Source organism: Brachypodium distachyon, chromosome 1 (assembly GCF_000005505.3).
Source record: "Brachypodium distachyon strain Bd21 chromosome 1, Brachypodium_distachyon_v3.0, whole genome shotgun sequence".
In the NCBI taxonomy this organism is placed as follows: Eukaryota; Viridiplantae; Streptophyta; class Magnoliopsida; order Poales; family Poaceae; genus Brachypodium; species Brachypodium distachyon.
In genome coordinates this window covers 48,497,407-48,524,221 of record NC_016131.3, presented here as the reverse complement: position 1 = coordinate 48,524,221, position 26,815 = coordinate 48,497,407, and the positions used below count along the sequence as shown (strand labels likewise).

The 26,815-nt window shown below is 44.4% G+C and overlaps 3 protein-coding genes across 3 annotated transcripts; 1 reads left to right on the top strand and 2 right to left on the bottom strand.

Annotated features, from left to right (window-relative positions):
* Positions 1-1,457: 1,457 nt before the first annotated feature.
* On the bottom strand, positions 1,458-9,434 carry LOC100823293 (nucleolar protein 10). The gene is made up of 16 exons (XM_003557062.4): positions 9,152-9,434; positions 8,949-9,047; positions 8,339-8,430; positions 7,627-7,727; positions 6,678-6,768; positions 6,339-6,397; positions 6,132-6,252; positions 5,952-6,020; positions 5,058-5,110; positions 4,477-4,585; positions 4,209-4,379; positions 3,921-4,079; positions 3,273-3,365; positions 3,005-3,187; positions 2,724-2,905; positions 1,458-2,381 (listed from the first exon to the last, which is right to left on the bottom strand). Exons 1-16 carry the CDS (start codon positions 9,291-9,293, stop codon positions 1,865-1,867), a joined length of 2,241 nt encoding a protein of 746 aa, XP_003557110.1. The 5' UTR covers positions 9,294-9,434; the 3' UTR covers positions 1,458-1,864.
* Positions 9,435-11,228: 1,794 nt separating this feature from the next.
* Positions 11,229-15,956, top strand: LOC100822984 (LIMR family protein Os06g0128200). The gene is made up of 14 exons (XM_003557061.4): positions 11,229-11,854; positions 11,968-12,053; positions 12,730-12,848; positions 12,955-13,065; positions 13,283-13,381; positions 13,523-13,645; positions 13,875-13,937; positions 14,030-14,094; positions 14,184-14,293; positions 14,385-14,499; positions 14,584-14,649; positions 14,989-15,099; positions 15,231-15,297; positions 15,386-15,956. Exons 1-14 carry the CDS (start codon positions 11,505-11,507, stop codon positions 15,431-15,433), a joined length of 1,533 nt encoding a protein of 510 aa, XP_003557109.1. The 5' UTR covers positions 11,229-11,504; the 3' UTR covers positions 15,434-15,956.
* Positions 15,957-24,045: 8,089 nt separating this feature from the next.
* On the bottom strand, positions 24,046-25,598 carry LOC106865801. The gene is made up of 2 exons (XM_014896617.2): positions 25,355-25,598; positions 24,046-25,280 (listed from the first exon to the last, which is right to left on the bottom strand). The coding sequence occupies exon 2, from the start codon at positions 25,213-25,215 to the stop codon at positions 24,133-24,135; it is 1,083 nt and encodes a 360-aa protein (XP_014752103.1). The 5' UTR covers positions 25,216-25,280; positions 25,355-25,598; the 3' UTR covers positions 24,046-24,132.
* Between the last annotated feature and the right edge of the window lie 1,217 nt (positions 25,599-26,815).

The window sequence follows — 26,815 nt, the reverse complement described above, 5'->3', positions numbered from 1 at the left end:
CGCAGCAAGGGAGGTCGCGGTGGAGCGGGCTGGGTGGCGCGAGGCGGCGGCAGCAGGGGCGACGTGCGACTTCAGCAGCGCGCAATCGTAGGGAGGGTGGCGGCGGCGGCTGGGACGGGCGGAGCTCGGGGCGGGCAGCGGCAGCGCGGCGGAGGGTGCGGGCAGGGTGACGCAGGGGCGGAGGCTGCAAGGGCCGAGCTGGGGAATGGCGGCGGTTCCCTACCACCGGAATCGATGGGGAAGACATAAGGTCGGGGCTGGCGGTGAGGTGAGCGAAGATGGCGGCGGACGGCGGCGGGGAGCAGCGCAGTGGTGGGGCGGGGCCGCCAGAGGTGCAGGGGATGGTGGCGGCGCACTCCGGCGGCCGGAATCGGCGCCGGCGATGGCGCACGGGATGGCATCGGTCGGAAGGATGCCGGTAAAATTTCAGGAAAGTGACGGTTGGGGTCTGCCAGCGTTTTGGGTCTTTTGGATATCCTGGCCTAGAATACCAATATATGGGTATTGGGGGGCAAAATATGGATAGCTACCCAAATTTTTTTGAGTATCCAACTTTTATGGGTATGCTGTTGGACACGTTTTTTGGCAAAATACTCATATTGGCGTTTTTGGATATTCTAGCAAAATATGGGTATGCTGTTGGAGATGTTCTTAGAAGAGTAAATACTTTACTAGTTCATGAACTTGAAAAAAGGAACACTTTAGTCCACGAATTCGAAAAATACACACTTAAACCACTAAACTGGGACTACTGTGTCACTTTAGTATAAAAACGGTTCGGCTAGGCTTAAAGATGCCACGTGGCCGCGGCGTCAGCTTCGGGCAAGACCGCCTCTGTTAGCGGCGAAGCTCTTGCTCCTGGTCAGCACGCTGCTGCTCTTCCTCACGGACGCCGACGCCGTGATGTGCGCCGGCAACCCCTTCACCAGCGTCCTCTCATCAATATTGAGCGTTGGGGGCTTGATAGCAACCTTAGGCGAGACGGCGGCGGCGGCAACGACGTGGTTCTCAAGGCCCCATCTGGGCACGGCCGCGTTGCCCCTTGCGGGCGGCACGGGCTTGGTGATATCAAGTAGCAGCCCATGGTGACCCACCAACGTGGTGATTTTGCAAAAACAAATCATGAGAAAATCGAGTAGCTGTCCGCGGTCCTGGCCGAAGCTAACGTGGTTGCCACGTGACATGTTTAAGCCTCGCCGAACCATTTTTGGACTAAAGTGACACAATAGTCCCAGTTTAGAGGTTTAAGTGTGCGTCTTCCAAGTTGGTGGACTAAAATGTTCACTTTTGCCAAGTTCATCCAGTTAGAAAGCAGAAATTTCACAAAGCCAGTGTATTTTACTTATATGTACACAGGACGCTCAAAGTAAACCTACATATAATCATGTTATGCATGCACCACAGTGCCAGTGTGCAACAACGAAACAAAAAGCTTGGACCATACTTTATACTACCCATTTAGAAAACTCAGCATGAAATCTTCTCTATTTTGAAGTTGCAAGTAACTGCAAGTTATTAGTACAACACAGGCTCATTGAGAAGCCATCCAAAATTACAACCAAACGGGAAAAGCTCTCAAAATTTTCTCACCACTAAAATATTCGGTACCCTATAGCTCTGGCATGAAGCGCGATGCAATTTATAGTGATCAAGGGATTACAATGCGTGTGCAAGGACGATACTGAAATAGACCTAAAGATTACAGTATAGATATCACCATACTGGTGTCTGCCGGATGAAATGTTACAGCCCTTGTGTGAGTGAACTCCTAGCAAAATATTCACCGTCTCAAGTTGGCACGGCTCTGGGAGAGCAGAAAATTGGCGATATGATGGCGGCATTCTAGCTAGAAAACAGATGGTGCTCATCCCCTTCCCCTTCCTCTGCCCCTACCTCTACTCATACCCCGTCCCCCTCTGCCACCCCCACCGCCTCCACCACCGAATTCACTTCCCCGTCCCCCTCTGCCACCGAATTCGCTTCCGCCTCTGCCCCCACCTCCTCTTCCACCTCCTCTTCCACGACCACCACCGCCTCTACCACGACCGCCCCCGCCTCCTCTGCCACGGCTTCCACCAAACAAATAGTACTCAGCTTTGCCCTGCTTCAACCCCAGGGACTGCACACCTCTCCTCTTGAAATCTTTGGGCTCTTCGTCACTGTGTTCTTCATCTTCTTCATTGCGCCTTCTTGAGCTTCTAGCCATGAAAGAAATCTCCCGTGAGCCGCCAGGTCCGTATTTCACCTTATCAAGGCCCCGAGAGTTCTGTTGCCTCTCCAGTGCAGCCACCCTATCTCCAAGGGGCAGAGCTTCCTCGTTGCCAAGGGAGACGCTATTCAAAAATGCCTCAGCATGGCGATCATCCTTGATTTCATACAACCTGAAAGGTAGGAAATGATTAGCATATTTCTGATCATGCATCAGTGGATAGCATATTCAGCAAATGTGTGTACATGATAGATACTAGTATATATGAGAAATGCAGCTTTTGGAGAGAGAAAAAGAAGTATTCATGTAAACATGTGCTGCTGTTGCCAAGACTGGAATTTATACATTTTATATATTGAGGTAAACTAAATCTGATCCACAATCAGATGTCTTCACAAAAAAAAGGACACCAAGAAGGCTAGCATATGGCAATACACCACATCTGCACAAGCAAAACAGAAACACTAGTGGCAAATATGCAGTTCACCATAACTAAAATGATATGAAATCTCACCTTATACGCTTTGAATTATGCATATCATCGTCACTGTCAGATGCATCAGATGAACCGGCATCTTGTTGTTCTTCATCTTCACTAACACTCTCAAAATGTTCCTCGATTAGACGAGGCTCCTTCATAACCACTTGAGGATGAAGTGCAAGGTATTCTCTTGATTGCTCATCAATTTCAAAGTCCTGCCCATAAGATCGATGGGATTAGAAACCACACATGGTTTTGGAAGAGCGAAAACAGTTCTGGGAAATTTAATTAAAAAAAGCAAGTTGGCTGCATACTTTATTCTCAAACATTTCTCCGAAACGCGGATCAGTCAATAATGCCTTATGCATTTCTAGTTTTCTTTTCTTCTTCCTGGTGCTTGATTTGTCAACATTGTCCACATCAGCTTCCATTTCCTCTTCCTCTGTACGTATACTGTCCAAAATATGCCTATTAACCTTGGGTATTTTGACAACTTGCTGCATGAGGAAAAAAGATGACATTCATTAGGGTAAGGATCACACGGATGTATAATACATACAAGTAGCAGATGAGCATACATACCGTTATACGAGATTTCCTTTGTGCTTCTAGTTTCTTTTCCTTCATCTCTTTTTTAAGAGTCTCATAATCAGCAATCTCAAGTTTAGCCTTTTGCTGAAAGAGAAATGCAAATCCTTGTAAAGAGCATGTACAAAGTGTTGTTTTCTTCAATCCATCCACACCAATACACAAATATATATGGGTGTGGCTATCTCTCAGGCGCTTGATTTTTAAGCAAAAGGCTTAAATCTCAGTCGACTTACTAGAGCCGTCAGATTAGTATCTGGACATTATCCCCATTCCCATCTCTCCATCTTTCGTTTCAAATTTTTAAGCACAAACCAAATCTGACGGCTGACCAATCGAGTTATCTCTAACTAAAAATCAGCCGACTTTTATGTAGCAAAACCGAATATATATAGTAAGTCCATATTAATATTCAACTGTTTGGCCAGACACCTAATGCACAGAAACCATACACTCCCTCCGTCCCGAAATAAGTGACGTGGATTTGTATAGATTCTTACACAAATCCAAGTCACTTATTTCGGGACGGAGGGAGTACAAAGAAAAAACTAGTATATTCATGAATAGAAATCAACCATTTAAAACCACACAAACATGAAGAACCTTCTTAATGTTCATGTACATGTCCAAGAAACTAATTACCTCCTTAAATAGATCATAGCGTATCACATATCCATGTAAATGTGCTCTGACAGCATTGCTATCCTTGTACTGAGAGAGACCCAGTCGCTCCATCTCTTCTTCGGTCAAAAACTTGTAATCATCATATAATGTGGCTTCTTGTTTCTCTTCCATCTCCTCCTGTTTGAAGAGAAATGGACAGATGGAGATGTTCAAGCAAGCTTTATAAAGAGGTATGAACAGAAGGAAATGTTCAGGCAAGCTTTATAAAGACCAGCTACAAAACCAATGTGGAAGAAATTCACTCACAGTTAGGTTATCAAGATGCGAGCACCACTTTGGAGCAGGGCCGAGAGCAGGAATAAAGTGGGAAGGTATCTGGCTATTGTCCAGAGCTAATAGCATTAAACCACTATTTGGGAAGATACAAACATCATTGATAGCACCACCATCTGGTTCAATGCTAGTCATGTTGTTTCCCTGCAGAAAATAATAACAGGTCATCATGCAACAATGAAGTTAATGCCATCGACACAAAAAGACAAGGTTGACACTTTTGAGAGAATGAAGAACTCACTGTATTAGGATCCCAAACTCTCACTATATGCTTATCAGCAGTTATGAGTTTAGGTTCAGTAGAATTAAGTGTCTGGTGCCATTTGATATTTAAAATTGGACTGCCATACCTGTAACAAATGGTAACAGTTATTACATGTTCAGTGAAAAGTTCAATCTAACAAAAGAAACATTCAGCTATTGGTTACAGTTAGGATTTAGTTGAGCATGACCCCCCTCTAAATACAGCTTACTCTGATCTGGGTTGTGAGATTCCAGTGAACACAGAATATAAAGTTTGAAAAGGCATAGAATAAATTTACAAATATCAGCTCGGTGGGGTTCTGTATGGCTGGAATAAAATGATACCAGAAATATAAGGTCCCATTTCGAATGAAAGATCCCATAGGAATTTCTTTAGAAACCCCAAACATACTGAGAGTGGTTGCTTTTCCTCCCATCAAATTCAATAGAATACCCGTCTCATTTTTTTATAGAATTCACCCAATCATGATGGAACCAAAGGAAGATGGTTTAAATGGTTGACATTGATCAAGAACAAAAGCAAGAACTCTAATCCAATGATAAAAATACAGAACTTACATGTGATCCTTGACTCGCAGAGGAGAGGACATGCGTATATCATATATCGATACCTGCAGAAAATCCAAATGTAGCTGATATGAATTGTAACAAGCTAAAAGAACAAGATAAATGAATGTCATAATTTTTAGAAATTGGATCCTTCATGGAGATATGAAAAGATATTTTCCCTGCCTATTCCAAAAAAGAAAGTCCATTTTAACCCCCTCAATTGCTAGCAAAGCCTGATGTCGGCTGAATTAATACAGCTTCTTCTTATCTTAGCCCCTCTAGGTATGCAAGCAGGATGGAGTTAGGACTGGTACAGTAGTGAAGCCTACTGCTACGAGTACTCGTACAAGAGAACAGAGATGGGAGAAGAGGACTGGAGGATGATGACGACGAAGACCATAGGAGGAACAAAATCTATTGAACTGAGAGAAAGGGAGCACAGGGAGTAGGGCAGCCAGCAAGTCAAAAAGCAACCGTTGCAGCTCAAATCGGCGAAACCACCCACAAATCAAGCCAGGGGATCTGAGTAAATGGATTTGAAAGTTCAGGGCGAGGGGGTGTGCCCGGTCTGTAGTTCAGGGGGTTATTTGGACTTTGCCAACACTTGAAGGGGTAAAATGGATTTATGTCTGCATAAAAATAATGCTGAAAACTATGTTTGATTTGAAATAACAATAGACGTACAAACTAAACCAGACAGTTAGAATAGAGAATTTAGAGACAATAAGATAGCCAGTCCATGGACCAACAAGGACAATTTACAGCACAAAGGTCCATGTGCAGTTTTTTTTACATGACAAAGAAATAGGTCCTGATAGGATAATGGCATTAGGAAATAAAAACTTGGATGTTGGAACGATAGTAAAAAGGTAAACAAGAACATAAACAGATGACGAACCAAACCTTTCCTATGCTGCTCCCTACTGCCATAAAGTATCCTTGATTTTCATCAAATTGCAAAGATGTGACCTCCTGCAGTTTTGACGCATGAGAACCCTCAAAATAATGTGAAGAAATTGTAGTGATAGTGTATAATAGCAGGTTGCTCATAAGGCTCAATAAGATCAAAATCTTCAGAAGAACCTGATCAGAATCTTCAGAAGAAGAAGCTGTATTAATCCGGCCAACAGAAGACTTCCTCCTCATATCAAAGCACTCAACTGCACCATCCTCACCACCACAAGCAACCAGCCCATGGATCGTACTGGGAGTACCATCAAAACAAATATAAGATAACACACAACAAACATGTCATTCCAAGAGACCAAACAGTCAATAAAAAAGACCTACCTCCGTGTAACCACATTTATTGCTGGTGATTGGGAAGAAAAAGATGCAAGAAATCGCCCCTGCAAAAATCACGTTTTTTTAATTCTGTGAATATTTATTCTAAAAAGACTGAAAGCAGCGAGAAGAGAAGGCACCATTGTGTATCTGTGCACTACTGGCAAACCGACTAAAATAATTAGTACAGTTAAAAAATGGCCAAAAATTAAACAGATAAAATGAACACAGCCAGAGTGGCTTTCAATTAAAAATAACCAGCTTATATTTTATTTGATCTTAATTCTGTATTAGCAGCGCCAAATAACTCATATACACATGAATATCCAAGGATTCAAATCTGACCTGCTCTAAGTTGATTCTATACAGATCTGGTGATGAAGCAGCACATAGCAAATCGCAAGACCAGCAATCATAGGCCAAGTCCCTTCCCATTCTGTCAATATATGAGCGATAACAATATGCAAAATTAATAATTGGACAAGCGAGGATTATTTATAAACTTCTCGATGCTATTGTATTACTGAATGCTATCTTACTATTACTGGCTGTTATTATCGAACAAATAATAATTTATAACTACCATAACTACCACAAAGCCCGTGCGGTTGCTATGGATTTTTTTTTTAAATGTAACACGTGTTTAATAATAGTGTGCTATCATTTGGACCAGATCAGACTGAATCGTCTATGACTATACCCGTACTTAATTTCTTATTCTAATTCTGCAGGTAGGACGGTGAGATGGTGAACAGACACCACCACCGGAAAGATAAAGATAAAAAAAAAATTCAGTACTGAGGTTTGATTGTTCATTTTTAACCTAATATGTACAGAAGTAAACAGAAAGAAATGTATAGATTAGTAAAGTAGTACTACCTCTGTTCGGTTTGTCCTAAGTCAAACTTCTTAAGGTTTGACCGAGTTTATATAGAAAAGTGTACTAACATCTACAATGTCAAATAAGTACGCTATGAAAATATATATCATGCCGGATTTAATAACTAATTTAGAGCTGTAGTTGTTGGTAGATTTTCTCTAAGCTTGGTCAAACTTTAAGAAGTTTGACTCAGGACAAAGCTAGAGCTTCTTACAGTTAGGAACGGGGGGAGTATGTAATTACAGACGCAAAATTACTGTTGGTCAAACTAGATGAGTCAAAGCCAAAACTGACAAGTATTACAAACGGAGGGAGTATTAATATACAGTAAACTACATGTGTAACTACAAAAGATATAGATAGTTCGGACAAACCACAAGAAACAATACATGTTAGGAAAGATAACAGACTAACCTTGGAATTCTCAAGCTATAATGGCTTCCATACTTTGCATGCAGACATATAGAACGATCAGCACACAAAAACGCAAGTTTTGAGTAGTCATCACCGAGGACCTAGAGAAACATACAATCTAGTTTGTTACACCGAAAAATATTAAAGCAGCTCAAGCTCAAACATACAAAAGGAAAGACACTGAGATTGCCCCCATTAATACAATAGGCAAGTTATAATGCACTATTATATAAATCAACTCCCTTGACACTAAAACAACCCATGTTTCCCCTCAGCTAGTCCGTCCATTTGGAAAGTAGAAAGCCACCCTCTATATAGAAATACAGAGTAGATAAGTGGAGACAAAGCATGTAGTTTGAAATTAGAGCCCTAAAGTATGTCATACAAACTAAATATGCTGGGGATATACATTGCTGTATTTCATGAGACAAGCTGAGGAGAGAAAGTTAATATATGCCCAAAAGTTATGCCAAAAAAAACTGTGGCCTAACTGAGTTCTAAGCAATCTAGTTTGCAGAGCACTTGAGATTGAATTACACAGAACTATAAGTTGAACGGGTGATGCAATGAATATGATGATCTATCTTGTTAAGCAGGCAATGACACAACAGGCAGTAAAGTAGCATATAAGTATGTGCCCTCTGTTTCCTAGAATGGGATATTAAAGAAGATTGCGTAGTAGCAGAGAAGACATATTCTTCACTAGGAGTACCTCAAAATCTACAATTTCTGAAATCATGTGCCTCTCAAACTTCATTGACAATTCTTTCAACTCGTATACTTTCATCTGTGGGGGGTAAATACCTGGCAAACAAGAGACATAAGTACATTCATAGGATATGCAAGTGATCTGGCTAAAATAACAACATTAGAACTCTAAACGAAACATAAAAATGACCAAGATGTAGATTTGGAAAACTAGAAGTTACAATGCGTGAATTACAGGGAACACTTCCAAAACAACTTTTGACAAGCACATCTATCCACGGTTGTATTTGGATTGCATTATCAGAAGCAAGCAAAGTTAACTCTTCTGACCCGCACAACACCAAGAATTGCATTTCATCCTCGCTTCGCTCCCATGGGCTCACTCTTCGAGTGAAGCATGGACCAAAGCTCAATTGCAGGTCTCGACTAGGCAAGTGTTGCAGGCATATCATGTAAAGACACCTACAGTCCTACCAACACATCCTGCTTTGAGTTGTCCACTCATTCCTTGAGCGTTTGGTAACCTAACATCGATCTCTATAAATGTGCGTCTCTTTCAGGATACAAATACAGCATTACCAACACCAGACACAAAGCAACCAGGACTTGCATACCTGAGGCGATCACATACTGCCCATCAGGGGTCGCCTTGATCCTGGTGGTGGCAGTCTCGAACCTCAGGTCATGGATCAGCTCCAACCTCCGCTGATAATCTAAAAACCAAACAGCAGCCACAAGTTAATTACAGAAAACGATTTACCACAAGCAAACAAACGGAGGAGTTTCGTGGGGGGCAGGTGAAGCCGTGCGTGCGTGCCTGCGTCTTTGCGGAGAGAGCGCTTCTTCTTGGCGAGCACCCAGGGGGCGACGTAGTTCTTGCCGGTGACGGAGTAGAGCTTGACGCCGTTGATGGAGGTCGACTTGAGCATCCCCAGGTCGTCGCCGCCCCTCGAGGCCATGTCTCCGAGCGCCGAGGAGCTCGTCGACAGCGCTGACGGGGACTTGGAGGTGGCGGCGAGTGCTAGGGTTTTAGGAGGTTTGGAGCTGGAGAAGAAGACGGCGGCTCGGGTGGTTGCCGCGCCGGCTATAGAGTAGACTACGGGAAGGAAGGAAAGGAACAGACGGGTTTCGGGTTGCCCCGCAACAAAATTCTAGAACGTGGATTAGGCTTCCCGGGTTTTCTCGGCCGTTGGATTTGGTAGAGGCTGTGGATAGCACAATATTGGCCCGTATAAGACTGGCGTGCTGGGCCGAAATTTTGCTCCGGCGAGGCCCATCTCGCCAGGTTTGGTCAGCCCACCTCTCAGCTCTCGCCTGCCCCTCCCAGACTTCGAGTGCATGCAAGCAAGCGCTCTCTCTCTCTCTCCTTCAACTTGCAAAATTGCCAATTGGTCCAGCTTTCCTGCTTCAGAAATCAGAATCTTCTCAGTTCTCACCTCACCAATACACCTATGGTTTAACCTCAAAACAGAAGCAGTTTAGGTTCCGGGCCGGCATGTATGTGTGCACCATTGTTGATCTTGAGGTTGGATTGGAAAAGCATCAAGAAAAAATCTACTGCGTCCGTTCCTATATTTTTGCAATAATTTATGAACCGAGAAAGTACTTTTGTTTCAGAGGAATAACATTTTTATTTATCTTTGCTGTCGTAATCTAGCTGTTACAGCTTGTTCACGATTTTTGGTCAATGCTGTTAATCTTAACTCAGGAGGGAGCTTCGATCCAGTCTGATCACCCACCCCGGGCCGTGCATCAGACAAGGAGCATCCGACATTCTTTGCTGCTAACTGCTCCCTTCCCAGAATACAATTAACAGGTCACGGATGTGATGTTGCCGGGGAGGAGGGCATGTGACCACGGTTTTGCTTTCTTCATTTTGGCAGGAATTCAACTCTTTTTTGCACCTGAAATGCTCACGGAACCCAACTAAACGGTTTCGATCTTAGATAGGTCTGGTTTCAGAGTAAGCTATAGTATATTCTAGAAAAAAGAGAGAGTAAGCTATAGTGAATGCAACCTCGTTATTTCTGAAAGAATGAAATGAAATTATTCAAGTACTTTTCTATATTCTATGAACAAAACATTTATAACCACTAATTCTACTTGAAACCAAATGATTCCTATTTTTTGAGTGTTCAGTAAGAAACCGTATGATTACATCTACTCCTTCCGTTCCATAACTTTGTCTCAAATTTGCCAATAAATAAATAAATATATTCCTAAAAATATCTACATACATGTAATATTTCGACAAGAATTATGAAACAGAGGGAGTAGTTTATATATTTCAGAAACCAAACATAAGAATAGCTCTCAAATCGTGAACACTCCCATTACATTTCGTCATATTTTGATAATCCGCGATGAATGATTTTATTTTTCTAGCTCCTGGAGCCGGGATCACCAAAACTTAGTCCGAAAGCTAGATAGCATTTGGTTTCAGAGTAAGCTAGATAGAATGCGATGGTGTTATTTCTATATTTCTACTTGGAAGCAAATGATTTGTTCAGTATGTTTGAAGATTATTTCTCCATGAGAAACCATATGATTACATCTAGTTTCTGTATTTGTCTATATTTTGAAAACCAAACATAAGAGTGACCCTCAAATCTTGAATGGGTTTCATTAAATTTCATCATATTTTAACAACACCTTGATAATCCGTGATGAAAGATTATACTTGCGGACGGAGGAGGGAGTATTTATCTGGCTACTGGGGCCGGATCACCGAAACTTAGTCCGGAAGCTATACTATTATCCAGTGGCACCAACTCCGTCGCTGAGCTGTCCACCACATCAACACGTCGCAGTCCCCGCCCCCCAAAATCCACGCAATTTTTTTCGAATCCAACGGCCCAACTCACCAAAACCAAAACGAAAACATCCCATCCGAGCCGGCCGCCAGCCAGCCTCGTTCGTTTCGTCCCCATTGACAGCCTAGCCCAGCCCCGCTGCCCACCTTCCGCTTTCCCCTTCCCTCTCGCCCCCCTCGCCGTCGTCAACCCACCGCCTCACCCCACCCCCAAATCCCTCTCTACCCTCGCGCAGATCCCGCCCGCCGGCGGCCGCCAACTCCCCCACCGCCGCCGGAGCCGCACCAGTAAGTACCCCCAAACCCTAGGCCCCCCCAACCGCCTCCCGTTGGAAGAGAGATCTGACTGGGGGCGGCGATGGGGGACTTCAACGTGGCGCTGGTGATCGTGGCGGCGGTGGTGAGCGTGCTGGTGCTGCTCGTCAGCGTCTACCTGCTCGTCAACTACCAGCACCCGGACGACGCCAACCAGGCCTACTTCCCCAAGCTCGTCGTCGTGCTCGGCATCACCGTCGCGGTGCTCTCCATCCTCATGCTCCCGGCCGACGTCGCCAACAGGCAGGCCTGCCGCAAGGCCGTCTACAGCGGGGCATGCTCCCTCACGCTCCCCATGAAGACGCTCTGGCTCATCGTCTACATCGCCGACGCGCTCCTCGTCTTCCTCGTCATACCCTTCGCCATGTTCTACTACGAGGGCGACCAGGACAAGTCAGTTTCGAGGGTCCTTCCCATATCCTCTTAAAAACAGCCGTGCTGTTGCTTGGCTTGGAATGCTCTCTGGTTGATTATTGATTGGATCCGCGTTGCCTGCTTGCCTTCAGGTCCGTCGGGAAGCGGCTCAAGACCGCCCTCATCTGGGTCGTCGCCTCCGCGGTGATTTGCGGCCTCATCCTCGGCATCCTATACGGTGCGTCCGGATCAGCCCCCTTTTCTTCTCCTGCTCGCCCCCTAATCTCTCTCGGTTCTCGAGGATTGGCTTGAAACTTTAAACGGATTTGAGCTTAAAATGCAGCTCCACCTGCATGAATCTCGAGCCAACTGCAAGTGTTGCTTTGCATTTCGGTCTAAATTAGAGCTTCAAAGCTTTCACGTTTTTCCGTCTGGAGCAGTCAATGCTGTACTGTACGGAGTATAGTCAGATCTGAAACCTGAGTTCATGTCGTTACTGTTTTGTGCTTTCATCATCTCTGTGTATACCTAGTGCCCATTTAGACCTCTGAATTGTTTGCTTCGCCACTTGTTTTGTTGTCCTAAGTTGTACAGTATCTTCTAAACTTGGACTGGTTAGCTTCTTAACCTAGTAAACAACATATCATTTTTTAACTTAATCATTTTTGGCATGGCGGGATGACATGTATGTTTCTTCCTCACTGTGTTGTAACCTCAGGCATTTTATTAAATGTTGTGAATGCTGTACTTAGGACAAGGGAGGACCTATGGCATGATAAATCAGTAGCCAATTGCTTATGCACGGCATACTTCATGTTTGTAACTGCATGGGATGAATCATGCCTCCAATAGTGTGTTAACTTCTTACAGTCTGTGAGGGTTTACCTGACTGCACCTTCACTTTGTTGCTTCAGCACTTATTGGTAAAGTGGACTTCACTGTCAGACACCTCTCTTCATCAGTTCAGACATTTCCAAGCTCGTTTGGTGCATTCTCAAATGGTCAACCTTGCATCAGTCCATTGACCCGGCAGGTTAACCCACTGATGGAATTATGCTTTCCTGTGTTTAACTTCCTATAGCTCAATGTTCATATCTTTCATTTGGCGACTGAATTGCTTTATTGTTTGTTTTCTTCAGTGTTCAGCTTATAGTGCACCGGCTAACTCTCAAACTACATGGACAATGCGTGCTTCATTCCCTGAATATGTGGTTGCCCTTGCTACCATTGTTGGATCTGTGCTATTCACAGTGAGTTTTACTTCAGCGTTCACAGTCTGCTTTATAACTATTTTCTAGAGCTAGCATCTGATAGGCTGCTTTTGCTGGTTGTGTCTTTTAGACAATGTAAGCTCTACTAGAAACAATTTGAACCCTGTATTTGCCCAACATCGAACTGCTGCAATCAAGTAGGCCTCATTCTACACTTTTGCCTCAGCGTTTGTTAACAATGATGTTTGTTTGATAGATATTTGGTGGTGTCGGCATTGCTTGCCTTCCACTGGGACTTATATTCTCGTTCGTTCGGCGTCCAAAAGCTGTCATCACACGCTCACAGTATATAAAGGTATGTATATTCTCATATATACCTTCTTTTAGTCATGAAGAGTGTTTGCCTCTAGTCACTAAATCAAAAAATTGTGCTGCATGCAACTATTCTCTGGTTTGGGTATCAATCTGACCTTGGGGTTTACTATATCTCCTGTAGGAAGCAACTGAATTGGGTAAGAAGGCCAAGGAATTGAAGAAGGCAGCTGAAGCCCTTCACCAAGAAGAGAGAAGTGGGAACAAGGGCAGAAAATGGCGCAAAAACGTGAAGGCTGTAGAGAAGGTGTGCCTGCCTCTCCAAACCGCATGATATTCTTGAATCTGCCAATTATATGTAATCTGAACAAACTTCTCTTGGAAGATCTTTGTGGAGTGAAATACCATGCTTTTTGAATTATTGTGTGACTGAAGATTTCCATCAAGTTCAGCCCATATTAGATGCAGTGCATTATTATATACATATTCTTATGAAGTATTTCACTCTTTAATATGGTATATACATATTTATGTAGGAATTGTTGCTTTTGGAAAATGACATGAATGCCCTAGAAGAGATGTACCCTCAAGGAGAACAGGTAACTGCATGTCTGCATCTGCATGTGAATTCGCAGGTTCATTGTTGTTCATGATTGTCAGTCGCTTTGTCTTGACATCCATTATGGTGCAGGCTGAGGCTACCTGGGCGTTTACCGTTCTTGCTTACATTGGGAAGCTCATATTCGGCGTTGTTGGGTAAGTATAAATGGCTATCTGAACTGTACTCCTATTTTAGTCTAATGTATCCTCAAGTGTAGTTATCTGACAGTCATTTATGTGCCCAGGTTAATTGTATCAATTGCTTGGGTTGCACATATTGTCATATACCTGTTGATTGATCCTCCACTGTCTTCTTTCCTGAATGAGATCTTCATAAAGCTGGATGGTGTTTGGGGTACATTTCTGGTCCTTGACATTGTTCTCAACCTATCCTATTTATGAAAAATTGAGAATAATGTGATTAATGTCTTCTTTTTTGGCATCAGGTTTGCTTGGGACTGTTGCCTTTGCATTCTTTTGCTTCTATCTCCTCATTGCAGTTATTGCTGGGGAAATGATGCTTGGCCTGAAATTAGTTTTCATCACCATTCACCCAATGAAGTACCCGTCCCTTCCCTTTTCACTCTTTTCTGTGCAGTCTCCATTGTTTTGGCATTCACTGACAACCCATTTAACTTATTTCAGGTGGGGAGGAACATTGATGAACTCTTTCCTGTTTAATGTTGGTCTCATCCTACTTTGTTCCATCAGGTATGCTGCTGATTACTTTTTGAACGTGAATGTCTTACTTTATGTTCTACTGGAAGGTTGAAAGCTGCAACTTTGGTTTTTGTGGTGATTAGAGAAGGTTGCAGATCTAATAGAGTTCCATATAGCATCAGGGCAACAGTTTTTGTTATTAGTCAGTAATAGTGCAATACTCAGAACTGCGTGTTAAAGCAACCTCTGAGCTGGGACGTAGCTTGGGCCTATGATCTGTTATTATATTGGATGAATAATGGCTTCTGCCTGAGCGTGAATTTTGTCGATTTTCTCATGTTTTTTTAAGAAGTCATCTCCATTAAATTAACTTGATTGTGCTTTTTGCAGTGTGATTCAGTTCTGTGCCACAGCTTTTGCGTACTATGCACAGGCAACTGCAGCTCAAGAGATCTTTGGCCACACACTGCAGTCCCTTCGTGGGATTAAGTATCTCTACAAGTAAGTCTTGAACTAGCATGAAGTCAATAGAAATATCAGCCTGCAATTGTTGCTTGAATAATATGTTACGGTGGATATCAGTCTTGGAATCTTGAAAATATATATTCTGATTTAAACATCTGAATATGCAGGTACAATGTTTTCCAGTATGGCTTTGTCGCTCTTTCCATACTCACGCTCTTTTACTATGCAATTTTTGTAAGTTCTTCCTTTCAAAGCACCCAGCAGGCAGTTCACAAATCTTGAAAACTGCAAACTTGCTAATTTTATTTGTCATTTTGTCCAGGGATGGCGAAAGAGGAAACCCACAGGGAGATTCCAGCTCTCAAATTAATTTGCGGTATGCTTTGTAAGCATAGCCTGACGGATTCATCTGCATATTTGTTCCCTGAGTGATAGTTTGGTTAGCGATGTATATGATCTTGCAAACCGCTTTCTGAAGGAGCTGGATAGTTGCCATCGGTGTAAATTAGCGACCATGGAAATCTTGGAAAGTACAAAACGCAGAAATTCAGTTGCACACGGTCATGGATGTTAAAGTAGAAGAACCCAGCTCCCATTGTAATGTACACAGTTGTCGTCCCGGCTCTTCTTTTTCTGTATTATTATTTTATAATCAATTGGCTGATGATATTCTTGATGTTGATGGGTCATGTGCTTGTGAGAGATGTTTTGTGTGCCCGCCCCTTTGTTGTGCTGGATGTGTACCGAGTTAAGTTAGGTCAGCTCATTTCTTTCATTAAGTACCATACTATGATTACCACACATAGTTCTACTCTTCTAGATTGTATTGCCGGATGGCTTGTCTTGATCATCTCCGTTCGGCTGTCTGTCTGGAAATTGCTGTTTGCTTCCCAGCTGCAAACTGTTCTTCTCTGCTGGTTGTGTATCAGATCTTCACCAAATGATCTTGTTTGTATGTTTTTTCTTTCTGCTGTTTGTACCCTGGAATTTGTGTTTCTTTGCTTTTGTCTGATGTATGTTGTGAAGTTTGCCAAATGAAACTTCATTCATGTCGTGTTAATCCAACATGAGATATGCAACTATTTATATGTGCCTGACGGCTGCCTTGGCGATATGGCAGCATAACTCGTGAATGAAAGAATAAATGGGAGAACGCCAGCCGAGTAGCTCGTGAGGAGCTCTAACCCCCGAACGAAATGAATCCTTCAGTTAAAATCGGTGAATCGTCAATGTTGTAAGCCTGATGCTGAGTGACATGAGCCACGTGCAAGCCTTTGTAGTAACTGTGTATCATCATCGTGATCCTCCCAAGAATGATGTTATGGATCGAGGGTGTGTGTTGGTCAAAGCTAAAACCCTTCAAAAATATTTAAGCCAAATTGACAAGTAAAAGTAGTTTGAGTTAACACACTTCTTGATCTGCAAGATCGGAAACATTCGATTGCATAAAATTAAGGATGCCCAATTAGACACTGGCGGTCTAAATGTGCAGAACATCTGAATATTTTCTTCAGAAATCGAAGAAGAAAAAAAACTACATTTGGCCCCCACCCAAGATCATACCAAATGTGTAGTACATTCTTTCATCTGCTAGCAAAGCAAAATATATGCTACAAAATTCATGGGTAAAAGGTTGTTCCAAAAAAAAAAGTGCAATCAAGCTATCATTTCTGCATCACATTGAACCGTTAAGGGCCTTGGTAATGTTGATAATGTTTTACTAGATTTTTCGGTGAAAAAGGCAGCTTTCGGGACACCATCTTTATGCGTTTATCCCATGGAATGAAGGCAAGACACACAAAGTGAAATCAGTTCTTGTCTTGAGTTTTGATGACTTGTGCATTTTATCTCGTAAGATAGAATTTGAACCAAGATTTCATGAACAACGTTTCTTACATTTTGAAATCAAAACTGCATGTGCAACAATATATGGCACTCACCGTGGCTCGTAAGACCAACACACTTTTTGACATATTCTATTGATATGGGGTAATCTGGCAGATGAGATGCTTCGCCGAGCTCCCGCAATCAACCAAAAATTGGCATTAGTCATGCCAACCGAAATAGTTTTGGCATGCTCAACATTCAATGGAAGCATGGTTGCTACATCTAGGCTTTGTGGGATATCTAATGTTTTTTCATAAGAAGGTAATCCTCTATACTCAGCTTCTTCCAACAAGCATCTCGTTTAAGTTTCTTCTAAAATCTCAGGTCATTAGATGGCAGGCGGAACCAATGTAGTTACACTCAAAATGGGGGACCCCGTAAAAAACACTCAAAATGGGGGAAATGGTATGAAGATATATATCCAGTCAGAGTCAGCAATGGCTAGGAAACAGTTAAATCAACAGTGCAGCAAGTGTGATACTGAAGGTGCCAGGTCATGAGGAGTAACAATAAGTAGCCATGCATATTGCAAAAAATTGCATGAAAGATTCCGTTAAAAATAAAAATTGCATGAAGGAATACAGAGTGAACCGCTACTCATGCAAACCATTAAGGCCCTGTTTGTCACTGGTGTTTTGTAGTGTTTTTAGGGTATTATACACTAGTGGATTGGGTGAAAACACTTGCTTCACACAAAACACTTGTAATTGTTGAAAACACTCGATTCAGTGAAAAACGCTTGTTTACAAAAACACTAGTTGCATTTGGCACAAAGGGATTCATCGATGCCTTATTCAGATTCAACCAAAGCCTCAATCGAAACACAAAATGTTCTTGTAGTTGAGATGGAGGATATATATTTATATGCGCTCTAAATAGCATACGGACTTGTCTTGTGCAGGCCAGAGACATGGTGGGAACAAGCATCTGGATACATGATTCAACGAAGAAAGAACGCACAATGTTTTTGAAATCAGCTTCGCGGGGGCTCCATTCCGTGGTCTCGAAGGAAATCAGTTCACCTGTTAAATTATACGGGAGGTGGAGGAGTTCGGCGGCCGCTCGGGACAGCCACGCAGAGGCGGAGGTCGACGGGTCGGGCGGAGCCGCGCGGAACGGAGGAGGCAGGCGACGGCCGCGCGGAGGGGAGGAGGCAGGCGACGGCAACGGCAACGGCAACAGCGACCCGTAGTTGAATTCTACGGGCGCCGGTCCCTACGTACCGGCACAGGCTAGCCGCCACGTGGCGCTAGGCCAGGCCTACTTTTTTTTTCTTCCTAGAATACGCCTAACCATGTGTATCATATATATATATTGAAGAAAAAGATCCGTGACGCCGTTACATGCCCGTAGGCGAAATAAAAGCAACTACTCTAATACAATCCACGAAGGTTCCACTACACTAGAAATTGCAAAATCAACCCTATGAAAGCTTAAGTCCCGCAGTCGATCACGCTCTTCCTTCATTGTCAATGAGTTGCCGGATCTGAAGAACATTTGGAGTAGCCGCATCAAAAACCACATAATTTCTATGCCTCCAGATGCACCAACGAACGAGTGTGATGCTAGTGTTGAGATTCCGATCCTCTCCTTCTTCCCTTGAACATCCACCAGCTCAACGAAGAGTCATTAGCAGCATCCACCCCAACATGCTCCATTTTTGCATGACATAAGCCCACACTTGCTTGGACACCACACATCCCATGAGCCGGGTGCGGCAAACCTCACCGACTGAGCCTATCCGCCGCGCAACAACGCTTTCGAATAGCGAGCCACATGAAAAACATACACTTAGAAGGCGCCTTGGATAACCAAACCTCGTTGGCACCGGCCATGAATTCCCGGCCCTAGAAAAAGTAGCGTAGGCCGAGGACGTCGTATAAAGACCCGTACCACTTCCTCTCCACCTAAAGAGGTCATCATCCTCAAAGACCGACCTGCCGACAACCATGTCGAAGACCACCAAAAGATCTTCGATAGTGTTATAGGATAGTTCCAGTCCAATCACCCTAAGCCAACCATGGTCATCCAAGGCATCAGCCACCGAAATCCTAGCTGCCCTGTTTGATATTTTCGAGAAAAATGCCGGCACCACATCCGCAAGCACTCCCAAAGGCAGCCAATGATCTGTCCGGAAGAACGATGCCGGACCATTCCCAGTATTCACCGAGATTGCCGCATCGAACAAGACCTTGGCCAACACCGGGATCAGAAAATCAAATTCGGCCCAAGGCCCGAAGTGCCAAGTTGAGCGACTTCAAGTTTGGGAGGCCCAGCCCACCAAATTCACGAGGAGAGCAAACGTTCTTCCAGGCCACCAAACAATGCCTGCCTTGGACGTCCTTCCTTCCCTTCCACAGAAAACCACGACAAATCTTCTTGATGCCATCAATGATCTTCATAGGCAGATCAAGAGACATCATGGTATAAACTGACATGGCGCAAAGGGTAGAACTGACAAGAGTAAGTCGCCCACCGAAAGAAAGAAGGGGTGCCGACCATGTTCGGAGCCTATTAGCCACCCTATCCACCATTGGCTACAACTGGGCCACCGACGACTTGCGCAGCCCCAAAGGCAGCCCTAGGTATGTGCAAGGGAAGCGCCCTACCTCACAACCAAGGGCTTGCCCAACAAGCAAGGCCTGGTCATCCGAGCAGCGAATAAGGTGTGCCGATGTTTTTTGGAAGTTAATCCTCAAACCGGAGGCAACCCCAAAGTCATCAAGCAAGGCAACAGCCGCCCGCAGCTCAGACACCACTGGCCGCAAAAAGATGACCCCATCATCCGCGAAGAAGGAAGATCTCTGTGAAAGTCCACGTGACGCCAGACTCTCCAAAAGACCAAAGGATTCCGCCTATCTCAGCCCCAATTTAGCAGGTCCATCGCTAGAATGAACAACATAGGCTAAACGGGGTCACCTGGCCAAAGCCCACGCCGATGCTCAATCGGCTCACCAAGAATGCCATTAACCAAGACCCGGGTCGACGCCGAGCCAAGAAGAGCACCAATCCACGAGATCCACTTATTTCCAAAGCCCAGCCAAAGGAGAACATCAGAGAGGAAAGGACAAATAAGCAACGAGTAGAACAGCTTTGTGATGTCTAACTTCAAAAGAACAGCCGGGCGGTGCAAGCTCATCAATCTTCTGGCAGTACCTTGGACAAGATGAAAATTGTCGTGCGACCACGAACAAAAGCTCCTTGATGAGAGCCCACCAAAAGTGACAACTTCGGGCTCAGCTGGTTCGCCAGGACCTTAGAAAACAACTTCCCACACCATGTATAAGACTAATAGGGTGAAAATCCCTGATGGAAGTCGCATCTTGCTTCTTGGGGAGGAGACAAATATAAGCCTGGTTGACAGCCTCAAAACCCCGCAAGTCCACACATCTGTACGATGTCAACTAAATAATACTATAGCGAAAGGGGCAAAAAACAATCTAGGAGGCAACCATCCATCACATAACAAACAGTAACAAGAGACCCGCAAAACTCAAAAGCTGGTTACTCTTCCTTCTTCCCAGACCCTTCCTTTTAGCGAGCTTGATCATGACATCGATCCTCACAATACTAACGGCTAGTATTCTACTCCCTCCGTTCCTAAATACTTGTCGTGGTTTTAGTGCTAAAACCACGACAAGTATTTAGGAACGAGAGAGTAGAAAACAATACTAACGGCTGCACTGTGGCAAACTGCAAGGAACAAATTTATACTTTGCTCATTGCAGAGCAAAACACAAATTGAAACAGCGATGGGCAAATAAATACATTGAAGTGAAAATAATAATCTTGAAGCAGTTACTGTCACCAAATTATGCATTTAGGTGCACTTCCCCAACGACCAAGTTCAAAATTATAATCACGAGTACGAGTGTTCTGGCACTCTACAAAAGGAAGCTCAAAGTGGGAACTTGAGATGGAGCTTGCAGTGTACTGTACAAGAAACTTGATGCGCACATCCCAGATTCCCAGGGCACATAATTGTCTTCAAAGGCATATATCTTTGCAAATGTGACATAGCAGAACCATAAATTGTTGAGACATGTAACATACTCCCTCCGTTTCTAAATTCTTGTCGTTGAACTAAAACAATGACAAGAATTTAGGAACGGAGGGAGTAGATTATAAACTCAGTAATTACCTTGAATAGTATTGCTTATCAGCCTTTGTTTGAGCGGTGTATATACCACGTGGTAAGCTATCCTTAAACAAAGCTCAGTTGCATATTTTGTTTTATTAACAGAGAGGACCTTTCATCACACAGCAATACTCCCATTAGTATATTATGTGGTTCAGTATGCAAGTATATTATTAACAGAGAGGGCCTTTCATCACAAAGATTCTGCGAATTCAGCAATTGCTAATTGTTCCCTAGATCCAAGAGTTGTAACAAGATTCTCCAAGTACACAGACAAAGCAGCTTCTTCAGCCCCACCACCAGCACCCACCTGTATGAACCATACATATTAAACACACTACCTGACAATAATTAGTTTCTACAGACGGCAGGCTATTGCTCCCATATGTTACAGTTAGTTAAAAGGCACCTTTTACAGAACTACATTCACAAACTGTAGCAAACTGTGTGGCTTCCGATCTGTGACCAACTGCTCGTGGGACGGCGTGGGTCAGGATCGATCGATACGCCTGGAGCGAGCGAGAGAGCGATCACGATTCACAATTTCACAGCGATGGTGCTGGCCTGCTGGGCTGAAGAAACGGCTGCGCCTTGGGGGGCTGCCGGCTAGGCTTATCACGTATGATGTGTTCTTCACTTGGGCCGGACCCCTGCTACAGCCCAGGTAGCACGGGCCGTAGGCCCACCCCTGGCCTCCATCCCGATCTGTTGTCGTCGCCGAGCTGGAGGGAGCGGGCGCCGCCTCTGGCCCCGTCCGCCGCCGCCGTGCTGGAGGGAGGGAGCCCTGCCCCTGGCCCCGGCCGCCGCGCTGGAGAGCACGTTTAAGGGCAATCATTTTCGGCATGTCTTGTCGTCGTTTTTGTCCATTTGGGTCGTGGTTCGGACAGTTTAAAGGATTTTGTCTGTTTGGTCTGCCAGTGCCCCAACGAGACCACTCATTTGGTCCGTTTTATTTGTCATAGACATGCAGGCCACAGGAGGAAAAAGGAGGACAACTACAGTGCAAAGTGATGTCCGCTCCGACCCATTTCCAACCCAAATTTGAGATGGAAATGGGTCACGGCCGACCAAAATACGGATGCCAGCGGAAATGGGTTGCCTCGCTGGGGGGCGCGTTTTGTGTTTTCACCGATTCGGCCCAAATGGGTCTCCTCGCTGGAGTTTCTCTAACTCTTATTTATTTTCAAACTTGACAAACCTTGTAACAAAAAATAGCAAAACCCACACTATAAAATGAAGATCATTAGTTTGGTTTGACATTGTATATGCTGATATTTGTTTGCTACTCCCTCCGTTCCTTAAAGAATGGCATATTAGTTTTCATTAAGACAAGACTTTGATCATAAATTACTCTTTAAATTGTGGTTTATATGACATGAAACCACAAGCATCATGAAGTACTTTTGATAACGAATCTAGCGATACTAATTTCAATCAGGTTGGAGCAACCTACCTTCTCCAAATCAATAGGGTTGTAGCAATCTAAGTCCTGCAAATCAATCGGCCTGTAGCAACCTACGTACTCCGAATCAATCAGAGGCTTTGTTCCCAACAGTTAACGAAAATTCGATCGGGCTGGGTTGCCACCGAGATGCTCCGGATCTATCGGGAGCCGGCGGCCCCTAGCTTCTATCGAGACTAGCGGCCTGGTCGCGCCCCTGTCCGCTTGGCGCACGGGCCAACTGGGGGATTTTGCGTGAAATACAGATAATCCTAACTGATAACCGGCATTGTGTAGAACTAAACATGAAATGCTTGATTGGATGATGATACTAACTGATAACCGACATTGTGTACAACTAAACATGAAATGCTTGATAGTATTCATGCGACAACTAGGACACTGTCTTTGAACATATCACTCGTCAATTAGTTCCAGAAGCAAGCATAATAGAGACAAACAGAATTACGGTGATTATATTAAACGAACAGTATGTACAAAATAGGGGAAAAGGAACCCCTGACTCTGAGACACAAGAAAAGACACACACAAGAGGATACATGACACAACAAGCAGAGGAGGACCAACTAACATAAAGAGCCAAGTTATATAGAAACAACAGACTTCAGCCATTCAGAAAATGGCAGGCCTAATAGCCACCATAAACCTAGAGAGGTGATACAACAATTCATGCCTGAAGCAGACAAGCCAACAAGTAACATAGAGAGGTTCCTATCGAAGACAACATCATTGCGCTGCCTCCAAATATGCCAAGCAGCACAAGTAAAAATCATCATGAAAGCAGGCCCACAGATAGAATTTCTGGCAGAGATGATCCTGTTCTCGAGATCATCTGAAGGCACTCACCCGGTTAAATGCCAATCTTGTCCCAGCAAAGGGCACTAAGGGAGCAACTGAAGAAAAGATGGTAACAGTCTTCGAGCAATCCAGCAACGGAGACGGTATGCACCTTTCCATTTACATCATCAAATTCCACAATACCTGGACCTCAAGGATTATGTTTCAAGAACGGACGCTTCGCCTTACGCCAGCCGAAGCCAGCAATCCAACGGTGCGGAAACGGCCACAGGCTGGGAGCTCTGAGCATGCGGGTATTTTAGCATCTTTTAAAATGGAATGACAAAGGAAAAAAACACTCTTCAAAAAATGACTAAATTGCCCTCTAACATGGATGATCAGATTTGTTTGGCACTCCCGTTCATATTTTTTGAAGTACCGGGATACCGTAAAAATGCTCTACAATTTTTGACTGTTTCTCATATAAAAATCTTTACTTTCTGAATTTTTTATTATTTAACATAAACTCTGTATATAGAAGCGTATCTCCGTATCTATGTTTTAAAAAATTGACGTATCGTAATATCCCCGTATCGCGTCTTAAGGTTCGGATACGTATCAACGTATCTGTGCTTCCTAGCTTTGCAAATGGGAGGGGCTGTGCAGCTCAAGAATCTGAAATCTCAACACGAATGATTAACAATATTTCAAGCTTTGAAATACAAGTTGGATGCATGAACTTGCAACTAATCTCAAACTTCCAACTAAGCAGTCTCATTGCTCCCTAACTCGAATACTCCCAAACTCAGAGCGAGAATGCCGCAGGACTCCTCAACCGGTCAGTATGATCATGAGCAACCCTCATCTCATACGAGCCAGCCCTTCGCCGTGTCGTCGTCCTCAGCGCCCCGTCTTCATCGTACTCTAGCCCAAACACGGTGACATGGAACACACGGTGCCTTGTCCCAGCAGGTTCCTCATCCTCGTGCACCGCGGACTCGACAAGGCAGTAGTCACTGCTCTCGCCGTCGCCGCCCATGGCGAGCAGCTTGGCGCCAAGGTGCCTCCTCTTCTTGTCGCCGGCGCAGAACAGCCGGTCCTTGCCGAGCTTCCACGCCGGCATGGTCCGGCATTCGGCTTCGACAACATCGCAAGAGCAGAGATTCCCAACGCCGCCCTCGTAAGCGCAGAGCCCGACCCAGGCATTGAGCGCCTTGTCGAACAAGGCCTCGCCTTGGAACGGCAAGCTCCAGCCGCCATGGCGCGTGGACCGGAGGCTCTGGGCGTCCACGGAGAAGGTGCCCCTCCTGGCGGAGACGAAGAGCGTCCGCCCGTCCGGGTGCAGCGCGAAGGATTTCAAGTGCGGGGTCGCGAACGGGAGGTCCGACAGCTTGGTTGTCCACGTCCATGGCTGGTCGCCGGCCCTGTGATAGGCCGCCGGCGGCGGCGGGGCGTCGAGGACGAACAGGCAGGAGCCCCGTATCATGTGAAGCGCGCCGTCGATGGATGCCAGGATGACGGGGAATGTCGATCTGAGGTTGTCTGGGTGCGCGCAGAGGGTGATGGCCGTGGTCTGGGTGTCGTAGATGGGGAAGTCGGCGGCGCCGTAGGCCGGCATGGCGAGGATCTTGGTGCCGTGAACGCCGAAGAGCTGGAGGTGGCAATGCTTGCCCTCGAATCGCACCACGGGGGGCTCCGGGAGCGGCTCCGGCTCCGGATCCGCCGCTTGCAGGTCGGAGGAGGATTCGAGGTCGATCTTGCGGACGCTGTATCCTCTTTCCCAATCGTCCACGACGAGATAGAGATGCCGCTGCCGCCGCGTCTGCTGCCGGCGTTTGGCCGTGATATTATGGCCACATGGCTCAGGCGTCGACTGGCGCTTCGGCATGGTTTCTTCTTCTTCTTCTCCGGCGCCCGGCGCCCGTCGTCTGATATGTGCCAAGAAATCCCTCCCTGCGCTTATAAGAAGAAGAAGAGAAGGGAAAACAAGACCGATTGGCAAGCGAATCGGTTTGATCTTTAATTACCTGAATTCGTATCAATTCAGTAATCCTCCGTCGAATCGGAATAGGGGTAATACTTCCCCCACCAAAAGTAGTTTCGTAGCTGGATGAGCTACATATGCCCTTGAACTGAGAAATGAGAGGAACTTTGGTGTGAAGTTGGAGCAACTTGAGGTGAGCGACTAGCTAATGTGTGCATTTGAGGCAAACTACAAAAAAAGATGTGGCATTTTGTCAAGTTTCTAACGCAAAGATGCTAATTTTCTTTATTTTATTTTGAAACGGATGAAATGAACTTTGTCTAAAGAATGGAGGTGAAAACTTCTAACCGAGTTTTACAAGTCCAACATAAAACTTGAGGTAAAAAGGAAAAAGCTTCGTTGCTAAACTGAATTTACAAACATTTTAGAACTGGAGTTTGACAAAACAAACATGAACAGATGACTCATTAAAATTCCCTTCTCAAGCAAAAATTAAAAGCAACCTGAAACAATCTGGATAAAGTTTTCTCGAGCAGGGAACTCCCATTTGTTCAACACGGTTGAAACCTTTGAGTTTCAGTTTGCTCCAAAATCTCACTTACATTGTTACCCGTGCATCATAAGTTTCTCCAAAAGGAGCCGAAGTAGTTTCCTAGATGGATGAGGATACAGCTACATGCCACACCCAGATTAACTGTGAAATGAGAGGAAAATTGGAGCAAAGTTCAGGCAGCATATATAGTGAGGCAGAGAATGGACTAAGCGTGACGCTAAACTGTGTAACTCATGAGCAATGAGATAGCATGACCCTAAAATAACAACTGCATGATGAAAATCATACTGTTTTCAACCTAATGGTGCTGTAGTCTGGTAGAGGTAATACTGATGCAAGCAAATGAACTCTGGGTTAGCAGTGTTGAAATTACATTGTCTCTGAAGTCTGTGTATTAATTTCAGCATAAAAAGACATACTCCATATTACTTGCAAAAGGGACTGGTTTTATCATGTTAATGTGCTATAACCATGTGTATAATTTTTTTAAATCATCTCAAACTTTATTCAAGTTCCAAGCCCAACCTGAAGTTTGTATACGAGACTTTGTTCTTTGCCCGACCGTTAATTGCAAATGCATAATGTTTAGTGTATCTACTCAAACTAAATTTATCTATGTAGGGCTTATAACCACGGGAATCACGTGTGCTCCCTTGATGACTTTTATACATTTTATCACACATGGTACATTTTGAAACGAAGATTGGCATGGGGTAGATGCAAAACATATTAATCACTATGATGGCTTGAAGCTCCACACAAACACGTTTTGACATTTTCTAGGCCTTAATGCCTCATAAGCTCATGAAACTAAAAAAAGAAACCCTCATTTAAACCCGGTTCCCTTGAGTTCTCACGATCAGATCTAAAGTCAGCATGAGTCGCAAGAACAAAAATGGAACTGCAGTCATACTCATGCGAGTGCCCTCGTGTTCAACCACTCTGCAGACT